The sequence below is a fragment of the Eurytemora carolleeae genome, unplaced genomic scaffold (assembly GCF_000591075.1).
Source record: "Eurytemora carolleeae unplaced genomic scaffold, Eaff_2.0 scaffold269, whole genome shotgun sequence".
Lineage (NCBI taxonomy): Eukaryota > Metazoa > Arthropoda > Copepoda > Calanoida > Temoridae > Eurytemora > Eurytemora carolleeae.
Genome location: NW_019396245.1, coordinates 260,337 through 279,712, shown reverse-complemented (window position 1 = coordinate 279,712; position 19,376 = coordinate 260,337). Strand labels below are relative to the sequence as shown.

General features: G+C 31.1%; 3 protein-coding genes across 5 annotated transcripts in view; 1 reads left to right on the top strand and 2 right to left on the bottom strand.

Annotated features, from left to right (window-relative positions):
- Positions 1-19,376, top strand: part of LOC111699253 (heterogeneous nuclear ribonucleoprotein A1, A2/B1 homolog) — a 28,588-nt gene that overhangs the window by 2,003 nt on the left and 7,209 nt on the right. The window contains exons 2-8 of the mRNA XM_023469865.1: positions 2,359-2,368; positions 13,770-13,804; positions 13,961-14,124; positions 14,756-14,813; positions 17,007-17,086; positions 18,625-18,673; positions 18,912-18,999. Of these exons, the coding sequence (XP_023325633.1) occupies positions 13,799-13,804; positions 13,961-14,124; positions 14,756-14,813; positions 17,007-17,086; positions 18,625-18,673; positions 18,912-18,999 (445 nt within the window). The 5' untranslated portion in view covers positions 2,359-2,368; positions 13,770-13,798. The remainder of the gene's footprint in view (positions 1-2,358; positions 2,369-13,769; positions 13,805-13,960; positions 14,125-14,755; positions 14,814-17,006; positions 17,087-18,624; positions 18,674-18,911; positions 19,000-19,376) is intronic.
- LOC111699256 (rutC family protein C23G10.2) lies at positions 913-2,000 on the bottom strand. The gene is made up of 3 exons (XM_023469868.1): positions 1,860-2,000; positions 1,397-1,451; positions 913-1,309 (listed from the first exon to the last, which is right to left on the bottom strand). Exons 1-3 carry the CDS (start codon positions 1,992-1,994, stop codon positions 1,263-1,265), a joined length of 237 nt encoding a protein of 78 aa, XP_023325636.1. The 5' UTR covers positions 1,995-2,000; the 3' UTR covers positions 913-1,262.
- On the bottom strand, positions 2,365-12,805 carry LOC111699254 (2-iminobutanoate/2-iminopropanoate deaminase). 3 transcript variants are annotated; one of them, XR_002764712.1, is made up of 4 exons: positions 12,547-12,805; positions 4,328-4,427; positions 3,905-4,003; positions 2,365-2,658 (listed from the first exon to the last, which is right to left on the bottom strand). XR_002764712.1 is itself a non-coding variant. In XM_023469867.1 (4 exons), exons 2-4 carry the CDS (start codon positions 4,424-4,426, stop codon positions 2,584-2,586), a joined length of 273 nt encoding a protein of 90 aa, XP_023325635.1. In that variant the 5' UTR covers position 4,427; positions 5,385-5,455; the 3' UTR covers positions 2,367-2,583. The 3 variants fall into 3 exon arrangements, 2 of the variants coding, with proteins under 2 accessions (XP_023325635.1, XP_023325634.1); XM_023469867.1 differs by lacking the exon at positions 12,547-12,805 and adding an exon at positions 5,385-5,455 and having other exon boundaries at positions 2,367-2,658; XM_023469866.1 differs by lacking the exon at positions 12,547-12,805 and adding an exon at positions 5,748-5,850 and having other exon boundaries at positions 2,374-2,658.

Below are 19,376 nucleotides of genomic sequence, written 5' to 3'. Positions count from 1 at the left end.
CCTGTTTTGGAATTTATGTACCCTACAGTTATTAAATTCAAGTCTTTCATCACAATAAAACAAAATAACCACCCCCCCCCACCATAAATATGAAAATGACATATATGCTAAAATGAACGTACTTCCAATAATTTGGTGTTAAACCTCAGTTCATAGTTCTGAATTCAAATGGGATCACACACAGTACAGACACGGAAATAGATGTGTAAACGGACAGATAGATTATATAGATGAACAGACAGATAGATTATATAGATGAACAGACAGATATAGATTATATATATGAACAGACAGATATAGATTATATAGATGAACAGACAGATATAGATTATATAGATGAAAAGACAGATATAGATTATATAGGGATGAACAGACAGAACGATTGTATAGATGAACAGACAGATATAGATTATATAGATGAATAGATAGATAGATTATATAGAACGCATAGATAGACAGAGTATAGATGAACAAACAGATACAAAATATAGATACACACTCAGATAGAGTATACAGATGAATAGATAAACAGAAAGAAGAATAGATTATAGATTATTAAACAGACAGATAAAACAGACAAATTAACAGAGAGATAAAATAGAAAAATTAACAGACTAGACAAGTTAACAGACAGATAAAATAGACAAATTAACAGACAGATAAAATAGATAAATTAACAGACAGATAAAATAGACAAATTAACAGACAGATAAAATAGACAAATTAACAGACAGATAAAATAGATGGATAAACAGATAGATGAACACTCAGATATATAATAGATACATGATAGGATCTACGTATCGACGATATGTACAAGAAAGAAAAAGAAAATTGTAACACACATTTCTTTATTAAAAATGAAGCTGTTTAGTATTTATGTATTCTAAAAAAACTGAAATGTTTGAACAATAATTCTAAAAGACATTTATTCATTATACACATATTAGTTATAATCTTCTTGTTGTAACAAAAATATTGAAGTACAAAAATTAAATGTATTGTAAAATTAAATATTGAATAATATTGATTTCAAATTGATTGTAACGAACACGTTTTTATCAATCACAAAATTACAATTCTTGATAATAAAGGACAAATAATTAACACACAGTGATAATAAGAATAAAAGTGTTGTTTCCCTAATAAAAAAGGTATGTATATAAAGCAGTGTATAAGAAAAAATTAACAATTTTTAACCTTCATGGATAACAATCTTGTTCTTTACAATATTCTACACTGTGTTGTGTCTATTGTTGATTTTATAACCGAGTGTTGTTTACAAACACTGATCCTACGTCAACAGCCCCTGAAAAAAATATCGTTTAATTGACAAGTGTTCTACAATTGTATTTGGAACAACGACGACATATTATATTTGTATTATGATAATTACCGACAAGAGCAATCACTTCTATTTCTACACATCCATTCTTAGGTAGGGCACCAACCTAGGATATAGAAATACTGTATTTTGCCAGTTTTCATATCATTAATCTTTTTAAAAAGGTTGAGGATCAAATCAAGGGTTGACCATAGATCAAAATATGGATTGTACCAAGGATAAGTCTTGGATCAAATCGTGGATTAAACCATGGATTAAATCCTGCATTAAACCAAGGTTAGAATCATAAATCAAAATATGGATTAAGTCAATGTAAGAACAGTGGATTAACCATGGATTGAACCATAGATTAATCTACAGATTAAACAATGGATAAAGCTACAGATTAAGCAATGGATTAAACAATGAATTGAATCAAGGATAACCCCTGGATTAATCCAAGGATTAAACCAAGGATTGAAACAAGGATTAAATCATAGATCAAGCCAAGGATTAAACCAAGGATTAAGCTGACCTGAAATGCAGCTCTGGCTGGTTGTCTCTCGATGAAATAGTCGCTGTAAATTCTAATCCAGATATTCAACACATACATATCACAAACAAATGTATTCCAGGAACTTAATATTCCTTGCATATGTTTTAAATCCATGCTTCCTTCAACGTCTCTTGTTTACTGCCTCCCCTCACCCCCTCCTTATCTTAACTATAAATATCCTTGAACAACAACTTAAGCAATGTTTTCAAGAAAATTGTATTTTCTCGTCAGAATCTGTATTTTATCAAGAAAATTGCTTACTTCATGGTGACACATAATTGGACATGTTCAGAGCAATAGTATCTAAACATGGTCAGAATAAGGAAGTAAACAAAACAAAAACAAAAATATGAACAATATATTGCTTTTAAATTTATGTCATTTGAATTTACTTTTGTCTGAAAGAGATAAATGGTAAAAAACTGCGAACTAATGGACCTCACATGACCCAGTAAATGTTGCCCCCATAAAAAATATAACTTCTAAAGATTTTGGAAATCCCCCAATGAGAACAAAAAAAAATCTGCGAACCCTAAAGTCTCTAGGTGTTTAAAAATGTACAGGGGGGAAGTATTTGGAGGAATAAGAAACAGTAAAAAGAAAGCTGCGCTTTTCACTAGATAGTGGGACGGGAAGAACCCTCAAAGCTGCCAGCTATTTATGAATTAAAAGATAATCAATAGAATTTAAATCTTAAGCTTTCTTAACAATGCAAAAAAAGTTCATCCCCTTTCCTGCTGTGTGCTGCATTGAGAATATGTCCAATGTTGTCCAAAGCCTGAAATATTCAAAGAAATTGACATTGTCTATAAGTAAGCTTTTTTATCAAATAAAACAAAAATTCTAAATCGTTTGTTTCCGTATATTAAGAAGTTTTCCTGTGGAGGGAAGGAAAGAAGTGGAGGAGTAGTGAGATTAAATGGGGAAAATTGACAGAAAGAGATGGGATGGAATATGAGGGGGGGGGGTGCATTGAAAGAATTTATTGCAATGTTGGTAAACTTCTCCACTCAACCCAGTCGTAAAGAGGAAGTGGTATTCCAAATATAAAACTATATTATGCTCTATCTAATCTCTATCTTATATGATATATACAATTCAACAATTTAGAATTGAAAAACATATCTTATACAATATATACAATTCAACAATTTATAATTGAAAAACATATCTTATACAATATATACAATTCAACAATTTAGAATTGAAAAACATATCTAATATGATATATACAATTCAACAATTTAGAATTGAAAAACATATCTTATACAATATATCCAATTCAACAATTTAGAATTGAAAAACATATCTTATACAATATATACAATTCAACAATTTAGAATTGAAAAACATATCTAATACAATATATACAATTCACCAATTTAGAATTGAAAAACATATCTTATACAATATATACAATTCAACAATTTAGAATTGAAAATATATCTTTTACAATATATACAATTCAACAATTTAGAATTGAAAAACATATCTTACACAATATATACAATTCAACAATTTATAATTGAAAAACATATCTATACAATTCAACAATTTAAAATTGAAAAAGATATCTTATACAATATGTAAAATTCAACAATTTAGAATTGAAAAACATATCTTATACAATATATACAATTCAACAATTTAGAATTAAAAAAAATATCTTATACAATATATACAATTCGACAATTTAGAATTGAAAACATATCTTTTACAATATATACAATTCAACAATTTAGAATTGAAAACATATCTTTATAATATATACAATTCAATAATTTAGAATTGAAAAACATATCTTATACAATATATACAATTCATAATTGATAAAAATTGAAGTAAAGAAAACAGAATTGAACATGAACACAATAAAAAACTTTTAAGAAAAGATTAAGGATTCAAAAGTAGCATGTGGGAAACAAAATAAAACCAATTTAAGAATCAAAAACTAAAAAAAGGAAGAAAATAAAATCCGGAAAAATCCAGAATTCAAAGTAAAGATTAAAAATGAAGAAAACCACCTGTTTAGTTTCTGCTTCAATCCCTCCAGGAACAATATTTAGAGATCTATCTAAGCCCAGTTGTCCAGATACATACAGAGTTCTGTTTACTAGGATACCCTGTACAATGTACAATGTACATATATGTATATAGCTTTCTAAGATAAAACCAGTTTTTCTAGATGTTTTTTTCAAACGATATTTTATTTTGAATTAATCTAATTTGTAGAGTTTTCAATTAAAATTATATTCTTTTAAACAAAGCATCAAATATATATATATATGTTTTCCAAATCTAAATATATGGATAATATGCAAAATTGACTCGTATCCTTAATTCTAATTATTCAAGTAAAAAACAGGTTTCATTAATCTTAAGATTGGTCTAAGAACATAAACACAAGTTCACAACTATAAGAGTTATAAAAACTGTCTTTTTCCAACCTGGTTATATGGCCCGATAGCCTGAGGAGCTGCGTTTGTATTTACAACTTTCCTGCATAGATCGTTAGAGATGGTTGGCGGGGCCATATATCCGGTCATTCTAAACATATATCCGGTCATTCTAAATATATATCCGGTCATTCTAAATACATATCCGGTCATTCTAAATATATATCCGGTCATTCTAAATACATATCCGGTCATTCTAAATATATATCCGGTCATTCTAAACATATATCCGGTCATTCTAAATATATATCCAGTCAATCTAAATATATATTTGGTGATTCTAAATAAATATCCGGTCATTCTAAACATATATCCGGTCATTCTAAATATATATCCAGTCAATCCAAATATATATCCGGCCATTCTAAATATATATCCGGCCATTCTAAATATATATTTGGTGATTCTAAATATATGTCCATTCATTCTAAATATATATCCGGTCATTCTAAACATATATCCGGTTATTCTAAATATATATCCAGTCAATCTAAATATATATTTGGTGATTCTAAATATACATCCGGTCATTCTAAATATATATCCAGTCAATCTAAATATATATTTGGTGATTCTAAATAAATGTTCGGTCATTCTAAACATATATCCGGTCATTCTAAATATATATCCAGTCAATCTAAATATATATTTGGTGATTCTAAATATATGTCCGTTCATTCTAAATATATATCCAGTGATTCAAATTATATACCGAGGTCATTTTAAATGTATTAAGAAATATTAAGAATTTGAACAACTTTAATATTAAGAAATACATTTATTTATCTGGCCAAATGAAGAAAAAAAGGAAAAAAACTGTTGGTGTTAAAGTCAATCGATTAAAAAACATTCCCAAGTTAAAAAGATCTTTTTTCACTAAACACTGTAGAATAATGAGCAAAAAAATTGATTTTTAGAACTTTTATTAGATCTAGCAGAATTAAAAGTTTAAGATATCAAAGGTCGCAAATAAGGTTTCTGAAAATATAAAATATAAAGCAGTTAAAAATTGAGAGTTTAGGCAAGTGTTCAATTTCTTTGATTTTACCTTGATTCTACACTATTCTACACTACATGTGCGTTTAACATATATATCTACTCTATTCTACACTACATATGCGTTTAACAATGAAAATACGCAACAATGTCTTGTGTAAATAAAATTCAAATGACTAAATCTTTCTAAAAGAAATGTTGCGACGGACTTTTTAATTTATAACTGTTATTAAGCTGGTTATTGCTGTATATGATTACAATAAAATATGAATTTTGTACTTTTATATAATATAATCGTCTTCGTTATAAATATTTGATAAAAAGTAGAAAATCCCAAGAACCTGGTTTAAAAGTCTTATGATTACCCGGTATCCCCCCCCCCCCTGCCTAGCACTAATTTGGTGTTTGACTATACCTTCAATATAAGAACTTGAATATATGTTATCACGAATAGGGTTTCCAGACTAATGAATCCACCCTTCCCCTTCTCTCACCCACTTACTGTCACAACACAAATATTTAATTAGAATTCAAAAATCAAAGAAAAATTGATTGGCTCTGATGAATGTCCAACCAGATTAGTTTGACAGTTCAATGTTGATGAGCTCGATTTTTTGATTAATTTTAATGAATAGTTTATGATTTATAATTTTTGTTATTTATTAACTTGAGTGAATGATTGAAAAATAGCTCAAATCAATTATCACCAAATGTTAATGATATTGAGCTCTATAAACTAACAATAGACAGTAAAAGAGTTTCAGCTCAAAATTGAATAATTCTGAGCTCCAATACATGTTTTATTAGTTTATATCTGATTTCGTTAAATGTTGATGAGATTAAGCTCCAAATTAACAATGCAATATTGATAACTAACAAACTATGATTTATTTTCTAATCCCATTATCTTTGCAACCCAAAGATACCTTAGCTATTTCAAACTATGTATTCTGTTAGATCAAATAATCTAAGTTTTAAATATCAAGGATGTAAAAATACAGAAACGAGAAAGTTGTGGCAAAAACTTAATTCCTTAGAAAACATGGCTGGACTATGTCCAAAGTATAATTTCTTTTCTCCATGGTTCTTAACTAAACCTGATTTGTAGATAATAATCAGATCTATCGGACAATAACAACATTGGGTCAAAAAATACAATTTGTGCATTTTCAATAATTTTATTTGTTTTTATTATAGCTCATCGAGTTGTAAAAACAGTGTTAAAAACTAAAAGGTTTAAATAATTGTTGATAAAATTATTTTATGTCTGCCTAAATATACACCTAGAAATTTGGTTCTTCGAGAACAACAGAAACAAGATATTGTGCAAAAATATGAAGAAAACAATACTACGGACTAAACCTGTATTAGATCGCGAGGAGGCCTGGGCACTGAAAAACCTGTTTATGTCACGTGTGTATATGAAATGGGGGCCTGAAACCCGGTTTTGATATTTACAATCTATCTAGATATACTTAATATTTGACCTTCGAGTTTACCCTACTAGACTGCACAAGTACATCTTTTGTATGTCTGACATGTACATTTTAGATCTAGAACAAGCTTGATTCTTATACCTTTAGTTGAAACAAGTAATTGGTTATAGTACACTACATACTAAATACTATTTGAAACATTTTTGGGTAAAATAAAAAGAGACAGGGGCGGATACAGGGGGGTGGCGCCGGCGGGGGGACATTCGCCACCCCCTGACAGATTCAGGGATTTCGAGGCAAAAAATGTTCCCAATTTTATAAATCGAATGTGTTTTTCAATTTCAAGCTTTTTTTATAATTTAATGGAAATCTTGACTATCTTTTCTTCAGTTTAATTTAAAAATCAACGACAACAAGTAAATGTTATTGTTAACGATAAATTTAGAATTAGAAATTTGTAAGAAACTAGACTTAAGTTATAATATTGTTCATTTCTAGTAATGTTCCTTAATCAATACTCATTTATCAAAATTGTAATATTCGTCCTAATTTTGATGCATTTAAGTATAACTAGTAATTTCTTTTTGTTTTTAAATTGCTAATGTTCCTATTATTGTTCCTGTTCCTAATACTGTTTCCGACCCAACTTAAATCCCTGTCCTAATCCATTATTTTTGTTCCTAATTCCTGAACAATCTTTTTATTGTTCCTAAATTCCTGTCCTAATCCTTTATTTTTTTTCCTAATTCCTGAACAATCTTTTTATTGTTCCTAAATTCCTGTTCTAATCCTTTATTTTTGTTCCTAATTCCTGAACAATCTTTTAATTGTTCTTAAATTCCTGTTCTAATCCGTTAATTTTGTTCCTTAAAGTTAAAAATCTAGTTTCTTAGTCTTTAGTCATTAATTTTGACTCTTTTTGAGTCTTTTAGGTCAAAAAAAAATTTCGCCTGCGGCACGATTTTTGGTTCCTAATTATTAGTTTATTTGTTCCTAAAAAATCTTGCCCCCCCTCACTTAAATCCTGTATCCGCCCCTGAAAAGAGACAAGAAAAATTTTATTTCAATGATGTATTTTATTCAAAATTAAAATTTTTAATATATTTGTCGTTTCATGACATTTAGATGTTTTCAAAATAAGGTGATGATACTTTAGTTGTTCAATTTTAATAATGCTTTCAGATTGTAAGAATTCAAAAGTACAAAGTTTACGGGTTTTACCATTAAATATTATTTATGGTTTTTTATCCTTAAATAAAATGAAGTATTTTGTAATTTTGAGTGAACATTAGCCGTTCTGACTTGTTCGGAGTTAACTGTTAAGACTTTTAGAGCTTTGGCCCTTAAACATTTTAACGTTTTGAATTTAATTGTTTTGAATTTAGGTGTATGTTTTTACGTGTTTTGTTCCCACTCCCTTTATAGGCTATAAAGCACCAGCAGCTGTTAGAAAGGAATATAAAAAATTTGGCGCTTTGCAGCATTCTTCAAGATCGTGGCAAAAATTTCTTGAGAGCTCTTTGAATTTTAGTTTTAACGAAATTCATGTCGAATATTAATTTAATCTATAAATTAAACCCTAAATAACCCATACATCGAAAGAATTCATCAAATGTCGTATTCTTCACTTTCTGATAATGGAATGTTGAAGATATTTAGTTCCCGCATATTCAGGGCTATAACCTGAGATTTACGTAAAATAGTATAAAACCCATTATAAAATTTTCAAGACGACATTTGATAAATTCTTTCGATGTATGGCTTACTTAGGGTTTAACTTTAGCATTGTACAATGTACATTCTAGCTCATCATTAGAAAAGTTTAAATGACTAGATTTTATGCAACCAATATTATACTGCAACTTACTATATTTCGTTATCCTAAAGATTTTTCAAGATTTACTGATTTTTGTGTACAAGCTAAAAATTTTCAACATTTTCTCTTCTTTTTGGCATATTTTTATGCCGAGAGTTAATAAAACATCTGGGATTTGTGTTTTTGCCCATTGGAAAAGGGGGGCTTACTGAAGTTTCAGCTAAGTTTGGCTATTGTGCCCTCTTTTTTTTGAGGAAAATAGTGAAGCAACAAGCACTTTTCTTGGGGGAAAGCGAGCTCGGTATTAGAAATACCTATAGATTAAAAAGTTTTTTTTCTCCTATAGACAACTTTTTAAGGGTCGAACAGCAGAGTGAAATAACGGTATAAGCGCCACAATGTTTTTTACGGTTCATGTTTATAACAAGGGCGTATACAAGGGGGGGGGCAGTGCCCTCCTTAGACCTATAAAGGGGGGCGTAGCTCTCTAGAACTCAGAGCTTTCACACTTTTCAAATATTAAACTCAAGATTGAAGAAAATTAAAAAAATTTCGCCCCCCCCCCCTAAAATTAATTCTGTATACGCCCTTCCTTGATGTTTAATGCTGAAAACTATTCAAATGTAGTTAACAAAAAATAGCTAAAATAGACATAGAAAAATCAAAAAAACAAATCCAAAAAATTTTTTTTTTCGGAATTGATTGAAAAATGTGTATTCGTTTCTATTTCACAACTTCATAAAAATATAGCTATAAGTAATTAAATAATAGATATAAAAAAATCTGCAAATCTGCACCAAACCTTGCAGTAAAAATCAACAAAAAAGTACTAATTGTTTACTATCCGGGTTTTTTTTAACTCACCCTGTACATTTATTAGCAATTATAGACTGTCCTTGATTTAAGACTCCAATTAGTGTCTAATTGTGCAGATATTTTTGGGAGAGAAATTTCCTTTAAAATTATGGTTTAACTTTATAAAGGTCAAATTTCCTTTAAAATTATGGTTTAACTTTATAAAGGTAAAATTTCTTTAGTTTGTATTATTTCTATATATACTCATCATTTTATGGTCCACGAGGATTATATGTAAATATTTACTGAACAATTTTTCATTTTTTTCTTCAAATTAATTTGAATTAATACTAAAAAGAATTTCTCATGTATATTTTGCACTTAATGTAATGAAGATCCGGACCCAGGGAGCCATAAACCCGAATCCAGATATAGCAAAAAACCAAATATTTGACATTAAAAGGCAAGTTATTTCATCTTTTTATGAAACTATAATGTGTACTTTGTCATTCTTCCTCACTTCATCGTGAATTTCATAATGAACGTGCTATATAAAGTAATCATCATGCTATAAAGTTAAATTAGTTGTACATTATAGCACGTGTGCTATAAAGTTTTGATTGGTTCCCGGATTTTTTCCAAAAAATTTAGGATATTTTCAAAATATGTTTTTTTTCGATGAAATGAAAATAATATTGAAATCTACTTTATATTTTGACTTTTGCTTTCTTTCTATTCTATGGCTATTTCTAGAAGAAATAGCCATTGAAAGAGGACACAAACGTTTCATAAAATTACCTATAACACTATTATTTTGGCACTACGTGCTTATAAAGTTTTTGGATTTAAATTTTCTCTATATCTCGATAAAGAGAAAATTTCTCCAAAAACTTTATAAAACTGCGAACCAAATAACAGTGTCAAAATAGTTATTTTAATATTTTAAACAAAAGTTCAGAATTTATAACGCTAAAAGGAGTTTATGGAGCTCTACGCAAACATACTTAATTTCTGGAAAGAAAAAAATATTTTTAGTGGTAAAAAAATGCTTATCAAAGGCAAGTTATTGTCATCCATTTAAATTCTTTTTTTCAAAATATTCAGGATTCAAAATCCTAAAAATTATTTTGATATTCCGCGCTAACTTAACCCTTAAACATGTAGGAAATTTTTTTTTGATCGAACCATGGCATGTTTTTATCCTTTCTATTTACTTCATATTTCGTACAAAAAATTCAGCAAAGTAAACCCTTTGATTGTTTTTGCTGCTAGCTGCGCAAACATATCTAATGAGGGGGGGGGGAGTGCAGAAGTCCTCAATGAGTAATCACCGCTACCCAACGTGTTTTGCGGCATGCGCGCTCCTCAATTGGTAATCTCCACCACCTCAATTTGTAATCAGGAAAAAACTGTATCATTAAATTGTTTATTTCTTAGAAATAAGACCATATTGACCATATTTGAAAACAAATTGAAAATTTAGTTTGAGTCAATACAGATGCCATGTCGAGCACTCCTGTATGCCGAGTCCATTAGAGCCTCATCCAATCAGGGTTCAGTCATGTGTTTGATGTATATTCTGAACCAATAGAAATAGTTTGGCGGTAACATCTATCTTACTATCTATCTCATTATCCAATCAGAGTTATGAATCCTTCTATGGGTGCTATCTGCAGTAAATGGAAATATTTACTTTTACTGAAACTACGGTGTGAGGTGGTGGAGATTACAAATTGAGGAGCGCCCATGCCCCAAAACATGTTTGGGTGGTGGTGATTACTCATTAAGGACTTCTGCAATCCCCACATATCTAATTTCTGGGGGGGGGGGGATTATTTTTGAGATAAAGGAATTTTTTTTTGCCACAAATTTAAACTTTCTAATCTCTTTACTTTGAAACCAGATGGTGTAAACGCAGGCGCATAGTGGAGGTTTAGCCAAGGTGGGAGCGCATTTTAGCGCGTGCAAGAATGGCAAAAAAAATTTGGTGCGCCTACACCCTAAAAAACCGGTATTAAGAAAAAATAAAGTTTAAAATCTATATCAATCTACCTGAAGGCGGACTATTAGTCATCTAACCATAATTACCAATCATTTTAAATGAAACCCCGCGAAAAAAATATTGTAAATAAGAAAGAATTTTAGAAATAATCATAAAATGGACAAATTGTGACATCGTCGATTAATAAGAAAAGAAAAAAGCTTAATATATTTAAGTACTGTAAACTGTTTAATAAATTAGAGCCTGCCTCTGGCTCTAGGGGGGGGGGGGCCAGGGGGTGCATGTCTATGATCCGGGCACAGGGGTACCGCGCCCCCCGGCCCTTCCACTAGGCGCCTGCAAACATTTGATAATTCAAACTCAGTCTTTTTGGTCCAACAGAATTCATAGTTTGAAATATCAAAGATCTGAGACATTTTGTTGCACAAATAGGGATTATAATCTTGATTTTGTGGCAATTAAATCAACAAATATATAATGTTCTTTACCAAGCAAAGTCTAATTAAGTATTTAAGGTACGAGGTTCTTAACTATAGTTATATAGATATAAAAAACTAATCATTTTTTAAAACAAAATAGGCCTGTTTTAAATTGGGGGATCATACCCAACAAACAAAAACCCGTGAAGAACACAAGATTATTTGGTTTATTTTAGGATTTTCACGAAATGGCTAAATCTTTTGCGCAAAATTTGCGCTATTTTTGCGCAAATTTTATTTTTGCGAACTTTTGCGCTATTTTTGCGCATGAAACGCAATGAGTTTTGCGCGGTTTTGCGCTATTTTTTTTGCGCAATTTGCGCAAAACCGGAAATATTTTTTGCGAAAGTTGCGCATGAAACGAAATTTTAGTTTTGCGCAATTTGCGCAAAACCGCAAGTTTTTGCGCAAAACCGCAAGTTTTACGCAAAATGTAAATTTTTAGGCACATTGTTAAAAATTGATATTCTAAGCTTAGAATTGAACAACTGAAGATTTATTCCATATACAAAAAAAATAACACAAGGAGGGTACGTGAATTAATCACGTGAATTATCAACCAGATCTCCGTAATGCTAATCTCGTTGAAAACCTGTGTTTTGTTTGTTGGGTAGGGGCACAAAATCTTCTACGGGTTGCAAAACAAAATTCTACACATTCGTGATTAATTTCTAAATTCAAGTCACCTTTACATCGAAAGCCGCCACAGGATTAAGGTTTTTTTTTAAATTCTCATTTCTTATTAATAACTCAAATAATCTGTTGTCTAAATTTCGGAAGATTCCCGAACTGTACCGGTGGTACCGGCCGGCCGTATGAATTTGGTAGCGGCCAAGCTCTACTACTCGCGAATGCCGCAATGAATCATAAGAAGAGAGGGATTAGATTAGTTTATATTTTAGGGTAAGCTTAGGTTTAACCACTTTCTAGGCCGCGCGCTGACTCTAGGACAGGCTAGGGGGCCGAGCGCCGCGGCTAGAACTGGCACTCTTTCTGTCGAATAATTCATTGCGGCATTTGCGAATAACTTAGATTGCCATTGGCCGCTGCCAATTAAGTGTACACTTTCCTCAGGGTTACCATTTTTTAAACTAAAAACTGTATTATTTATCGACAGCATCCTGTAAAAGTTTTTCATAGTAGTATTAACATTTATGCAAATTAAATTTTGAGTTGAAAATGATTTATTATAAAATTAAAAAGAGAAAAATTGTATGTTTGGTATCCCTGTTCCAGCCGGCTCCCACTCCTCTCCTCTCCTGCATTTTCAATTTCAAAGATGGCGGTTGACAGAAAGTAGAAATTCACTAGTGTCTGTATGGTGAATAAAGTACTATTTATTCGCTAGCATTTAGTAATATTTCCATTAGCTGTTACGTTACTTGGTTTTAAAGTGAATATGGTGTTAATTGATTTTCATTCAATTTTGTCAAAATTTGGCAGAAATTGGTTCAGTTGAAGAATTATTATATTTACCCTGTAAGACTCTACATCTAAAACAGGTTTTAGTTGGTCAATGAGACTTGAGACTCAAAACACCACTTGGTAATTTCCTGGGAAACGATTTTTGGACCCCACCAGACCCCCCCCCTCTATCAATATTGTACATGCATCTCATATTTAACACATGGATAAAGGTGTTCATGTAGCCACAGCGCCCGGCCCCAAGCCTGTTCTAGCAGTAGCGCTCAATGGTCCTTAGCCTGTCCTAGCCGCAGCGCTCGGCCCAGGAATTGTTCTAACACCTAACCTAACCCTGAAATAATAATAAATAAACATTGTTTCATGTTTAAATAAGCGTGCAATGTAATTATATCTGATTCCTAGCCGCAGCACTCGACCCTCAAATCATACTAACCTAATCCGACCTTAATATCATTGAAATATACAATTATTCATTAATATTTTCAGATAATTTAGGCAGCACTAGGATATAAAATGGGGGTATGTATAGATTTTATTTCTTTTTGGTTTCCATTTACAAAATTAAAACCATCAATGGAATTAAGACTACGATAATAGGGGGGCGTTTTTAAAGAATTAATTTAGGATCCAAACAATTTAGGCTCTTCTAAGATTTAGGATTCTTTAAATATTTAGGACAATGAGAGACATAAGAATAAGTTCTCGGAGCCTAAATCGCTTAGGAAAGTTTTTGTAGGAGGGATCAATTATACAACTACTGATGAAACTCTTAAACAACATTTTGAACAATACGGGACACTAGTAGATTGCGTTGTTATGAAATTCCCAGACAATCAGAGGTGAGTTAGGTGGGGGGTAGGCACCAGTAGGGTTTTATGGAACTTGAGTATTACTCCCCCCCCCCTCCATTGGAATTTGAAAAATGAATATTTTTCCTAAATGAAAGATAAACAAAGAAGCCATTTTTATCTAAAATCTCGCCGAAACTAGTTTATTTTTTCATTATCCATTTTAAAGTTGAAGAAATGCAAGTGAAAAAATACTTCATAGAATCTTTGTGTTTGTATTTTATGACGATGTAAAAAAAATAGATCTTTGATCACGTTCCTGAAGACCCTACTCCTTTTCCCCTTATATAAGGCTGTTTGGTGGTGTAATTAATGTTATTTAGTAAATTTATGAAGAATGGACCTATTTAACACGAAATTAGGATTTAGGATAAGATTTAACTTGAACCTCTTAAGTGTAAAAAAATATATAATCTGTTGTTAAATGGTACCATTTCATTTAAGGAATTACTAATGTAGATTTTTATGTTTGAGTGATAAAACCATGTTAACGCCGGGTTATCAAGACATATTGAAAATCATGGACGAGACATTTAAAAAAAAATGAAACTCATTTTACTTAAAATTGTCAGGATCGAATGCATTTTGATTGATTGATTATATTTAATTAATTGATTGTTAGGTCTCGAGGATTCGGGTTTGTAGAATATTCCTCTCTAGAGGAGGTGGACGCATGTCAGGTATACAAATATACTCTTTTTAAAGGAACTGTAAGCGTCATTTCAAGTGAACTTCCATATAAAAAGAGATATACCATACCAGACCTTTGATCAAGGATGGTGGACTGTTCCTTATCAATCAATAAAGACTTCTAGTTCTTGAACAAATTGTTTGCAAGCTGTTTAATATTAACCCATTAGTGACGAGACCATTAACTATTAGAGAAGTACCCATGAATAAACGATATTCAATTAAATTTTTAATTTTTTTGTACAGGGTGACCTGTAAGACATGAAAATCTAAAAAACTTTGGTAATTCATAATTATTTAATTATCTTCTAAACTTTACTTTTCATGTTTTAGTTATTTAGATCTTTAAAAGAAATTTCCAAAAATGTCTACATTTTTTCTAGTAAAAAAATTGACAATTTTGTAGATTCAAAACTAATTTTCAGGGTGTTCTTTTGGTTTTTTTTTTCCGAATTCATAATCTTGATTTTTTTGGGTTTCTTAAAATTCAGGGTGGCCAAAATGTAAGGATTGTACGGATTGTACGGATTGTTTTTTTTTAACCCTAAAATTGTACGGATTTTACGGATTTGTTTTCAAATTGTACGGATTGTACGGATTTTTATCCTGGAAAATACACCGTTTTTTTTAAATTTTCACTCATTTCAGAAAATTTTTCATGAAAATCAAAAAAAAATTCTCGTCAAAATAAAGTTAGTTTAACTTATTTTCTGCATTCTAAATAATATTATATTGATTAATGTTTCAATTGACAATCAAAACTCATTCATAATTTTCGAGAGATATGTCCCAGAAGTGTTCATTTGATTGCTTATTAAAGAAGATGTTCCAGTATCCTGTACCCAGTATCCTGTACCCAGTATCCTGTACCCAGTATCCTGTACCCAGTATCATGAACCCAGTATCATGTACCCAGTATCATGTACCAAGAATTATGTACCCAGTATCATATACTCAGTATCCAGTATCCTGTATCCCGTATTAAGTTCAATATCCTGTATCCTGTATCCAGTATTAAGAAGTTTAAACCCTCTTACATGAACTGAACACAAAGGACAATGAATGAAAAATTGAATTTTAATGTTTTTTTTTTCAAAAATGGGATTTTTTTCGAAAATTGTACTGATTGTACAGATTTAAAAAAAAATGTACGGATTGGTTTTAAAAAATGTACGGATTGTACGGATTTAAAAAAAAAATTGTACGGATTGCACGGATTTTTTTTCGAAAATTGTACGGATTGTACGGATTTCTTCTGAAAATGTACGGATTTGTTCAAAAAAGTTTTGGCCACCCTGAAAATTGAAAATAAAAAAAAAACAAGTTTAAAGTTACGTCAAATATAGAATATGTTTTGAAAACAGGGAATCCTAAGGAAAGCGCAGGAAAAGACAAGACGACATTTAGTTTAAGAATAAAGGCACTTTAAAAAAACGAATATTAACAATACTTTCTAGAAGTGGCTGGATATAAATGTTCTCATTCGATTCGAATTTTCAAAAAAAATGTAGAATGTTCTGGATATTCCAGGAATTAATATGACTCCAGGTGCGTTGAATTCACAAAGTACGCTAGCGTACTAATTTTATGGATCTGTACACGTTTAAAAAAAAAATACACTTTGTCTACGATGATCAGTCAAATGTGTAAAGGGTGAAAAGGGTACACCAGTGTGAATCTGGCAATGCCCACTTTGCATGGTAAGTCACTTAAAATTACGCTTACAGAACCTTTAATTTATGCACTATCCGGAAAACATGTGTGCCCTTTAGATTCTTCTTTTTGGTCCTTTTCTTTACTTCCTTCCCATATGAAATTATAAAAAATTTGTAATTTGAGTTTGATGGGGAAATCATTATAACATCCTTATACTTTATATTTTCAATATTTCCCCTCAGCTTTGGAATTTGTAAGGGAAAATATATCCGTGAGAAATCACCCCCCCCCCCCCTAAATGTTAATCCAAAATGGCAAGTCATTTTTTGTAGGTTTATGCTTTGCATCTTCCAAAAATAATTAAACTTTTAGGAAAAGTATCAAAGATACAAGAAATTTAAGTTGAAAATTTGAGAAGAAAAAGGCGGACTCTCGTGATATTTCTTTATATGAAAGGGGCCCCGGGGTGATTTTCTTTAAAAATCCAATTATACAATCTAAAAAATCTAATTCTTGTTTAAATTCAGGCTGCTCGTCCACACAACCTAGACAACAAGACGGTAGAGACGAAACGTGCTACTCCTAGGGACGAATACTCAAGACCAGGGTAAGGTTTAACGTGCTACTCCTAGTGCAGGGGTGCAAATTTTCCAATGAAAATAATTCCCCGCCCGCCCCTCTTTTTGGAAAATATTTTTGTCTCCATTTGTTATTCAAGGTTATATGTTTTTTTCGCTGAATTGTGGAAGATAAATTTTTGTTTTGATAAAAAAGTAGGAAAAAATGAAATTGCCTTGAGATGTCATATTTTTCTCTTTTTTCCCCATCCCANCCCCCCCCCTCCCTAACACCCTTGTCGTAGGGACGATAACTCAAGACCAGGGGAATGGTAAAGTCGTCCTTGTTAAATCATGTTTTCTCGTGATGCATATTGACAAGGCTTCTAGGGCGCTTCGCACAGAATTTTAGCACTGAACCTCTGAAATTTGCAATTTTTACTCTCTCAATTTTTTTGCGGATTTTTCAGTTTTAATTGGTGCATTTTCAAAACGGATAAATTTTGACATTTTTTCTAGGCAAAATTTATTCACTTCGACTAGCCAGAAACCTTCCTTGGGGTCAATAACTAGATCGGTTTAGCTTTAATCTTCAGCAATTTACACACAAATATTTAATACGTCTAAAACCTGAAACATCATACCTGGAAGGCTGGAAACGTTAATAATCTGGACCAGTGTATTGATCTGAAAACCTGAATCATGTTTCCATTGTGAAGTAAAGTCTATACTCCGAAAAGCCTGGACATTTCCAAATGTATTTATTATATTTTCAAACAAAAAGAAGTTTTAAAATATCGCCAAATCTTGAAACTTTTTCAATAAAACATTTTTTTAAAACCTTTTCATTCAATCAAGTATTAATACTGTGAAAAAAAAAACTCTAATCCTTGGTGAAGAATCCAATAAAACTATTTGTATGATTTCTTGAATACTTGGCTCCTGAATAATGTGGGTCATCTATCCTTGTAATGTTCTGGGTTCATGTTACTTGTTGAAATAATATTAATCCTTGGAATGGTTTATTTAATACATATATTCTTTATAATGTCCCAATATCACATTTATGGTCACTTTAATATCAGGAAATATATCCTCCTCATATATCCCCTGTTTTTCTTCCTTAGATTATTCTATGTCAAACAAAATACGAGAAAAAATGTAAAAAGACAGCTTTTGTTGCGGCTGTAACTGTAAAGAGTATCCTTAAATCGTTGTCGTGTCATGAATGCAGAAGATATCCATCATATTCTTATTGAAAATTTATTATTTCCTATTATGGTTTCTCTACGAAGTGACTTGCGCATTTCTGCTTCAGAAACAATGGACAAAATTGTTGAAGTTTCACTCTTTCCTAACTAGATATACAACGATATCTTCCACATTATTAAACAGATGAAGATTTAAATAGGACATGCTTGCATTTCTATAAATGAAAGTTGAAATTAATACAATAGTCTCTTTAAACAAAAATAACGAAATTAACATAGGATAATTATTTACTAACAATGTACTTAATACTATTATAGTTGAAATGCAAATCTTCTCACTCTAAATGGCTGAATGTTTATTATGATTATTTGTTTAGGCTTGCACATGGACAGAGCGTGCAAAAACTCTTCATCGGTGGAATCAAGGTATTCTATTATGATAAGATAAAACTGGGCCAATATNACGTTGACGTTGACGTTGACGTTGACGTTGACGTTGACGTTGACGTTGACGTTGACGTTGACGTTGACGTTGACGTTGACGTTGACGTTGACGTTGACGTTGAAGTTGACGTTGACGTTGACGTTGACCGTTGACCGTTGACCGTTGACGGTGATTTATATTTTCTTGTAAATGTTCGTATATTTGATCTGTGTTGTGTAGGATGGAGTTGAGGAAGAGGATATGCGTGAGTTCTTCTCTAAATATGGAACTATCACTGATCTAGTCAGGATGAAGGATAAAGAGACAGGTTGGAGAATTAAGATTAATTTCAAATATTTGATGGGTTTCTGCTAATTTGAATTTTGGATTGATTGGAAAAGAGATAAATCTTACCAAAAATGTTAAAATATTGTTCGAGTCCGATTTTGAAGGTTCTTTTGTTATTATAAAAACTTTCAAGTTGCCAATTGAAGTCTAAATTTTTATTTTGTTCGGTTCTAAGACCTCTTCAAATTACCTGGTTTTATTCGTCATTTGCATGCATATGCATTTGATGCATTTAGTTTGCAATTGGAAACCTAAGAATTTCTATTATAAATTCTGAAGTATCAGGGGTGCAAAGGTCATCATAGATCCAAGGGTAATATTTTTCAAAAAGTCTTGCTTCAAATAGTCGAGGGAAAA

Bases quoted from the DNA above. Each gene is read 5' to 3' on its own strand.
- LOC111699256 (XM_023469868.1), bottom strand. From the start codon at position 1,994: ATGGATTTAAAACATATGCAAGGAATATTAAGTTCCTGGAATACATTT. The intron at 1,452-1,859 runs GTCAGCTTAATC...TCTATATCCTAG, and splicing joins CAGCCAGAGCTGCATTTCAG to GTTGGTGCCCTACCTAAGAA. The intron at 1,310-1,396 runs GTAATTATCATA...TATTTTTTTCAG, and splicing joins AGAAGTGATTGCTCTTGTCG to GGGCTGTTGACGTAGGATCA.
- LOC111699254 (XM_023469866.1), bottom strand. From the start codon at position 4,426: ATGACCGGATATATGGCCCCGCCAACCATCTCTAACGATCTATGCAGG. The intron at 4,004-4,327 runs GTTGGAAAAAGA...TACATTGTACAG, and splicing joins CTATCGGGCCATATAACCAG to GGTATCCTAGTAAACAGAAC. The intron at 2,659-3,904 runs GTGGTTTTCTTC...TGAATATTTCAG, and splicing joins TTGAAGCAGAAACTAAACAG to GCTTTGGACAACATTGGACA.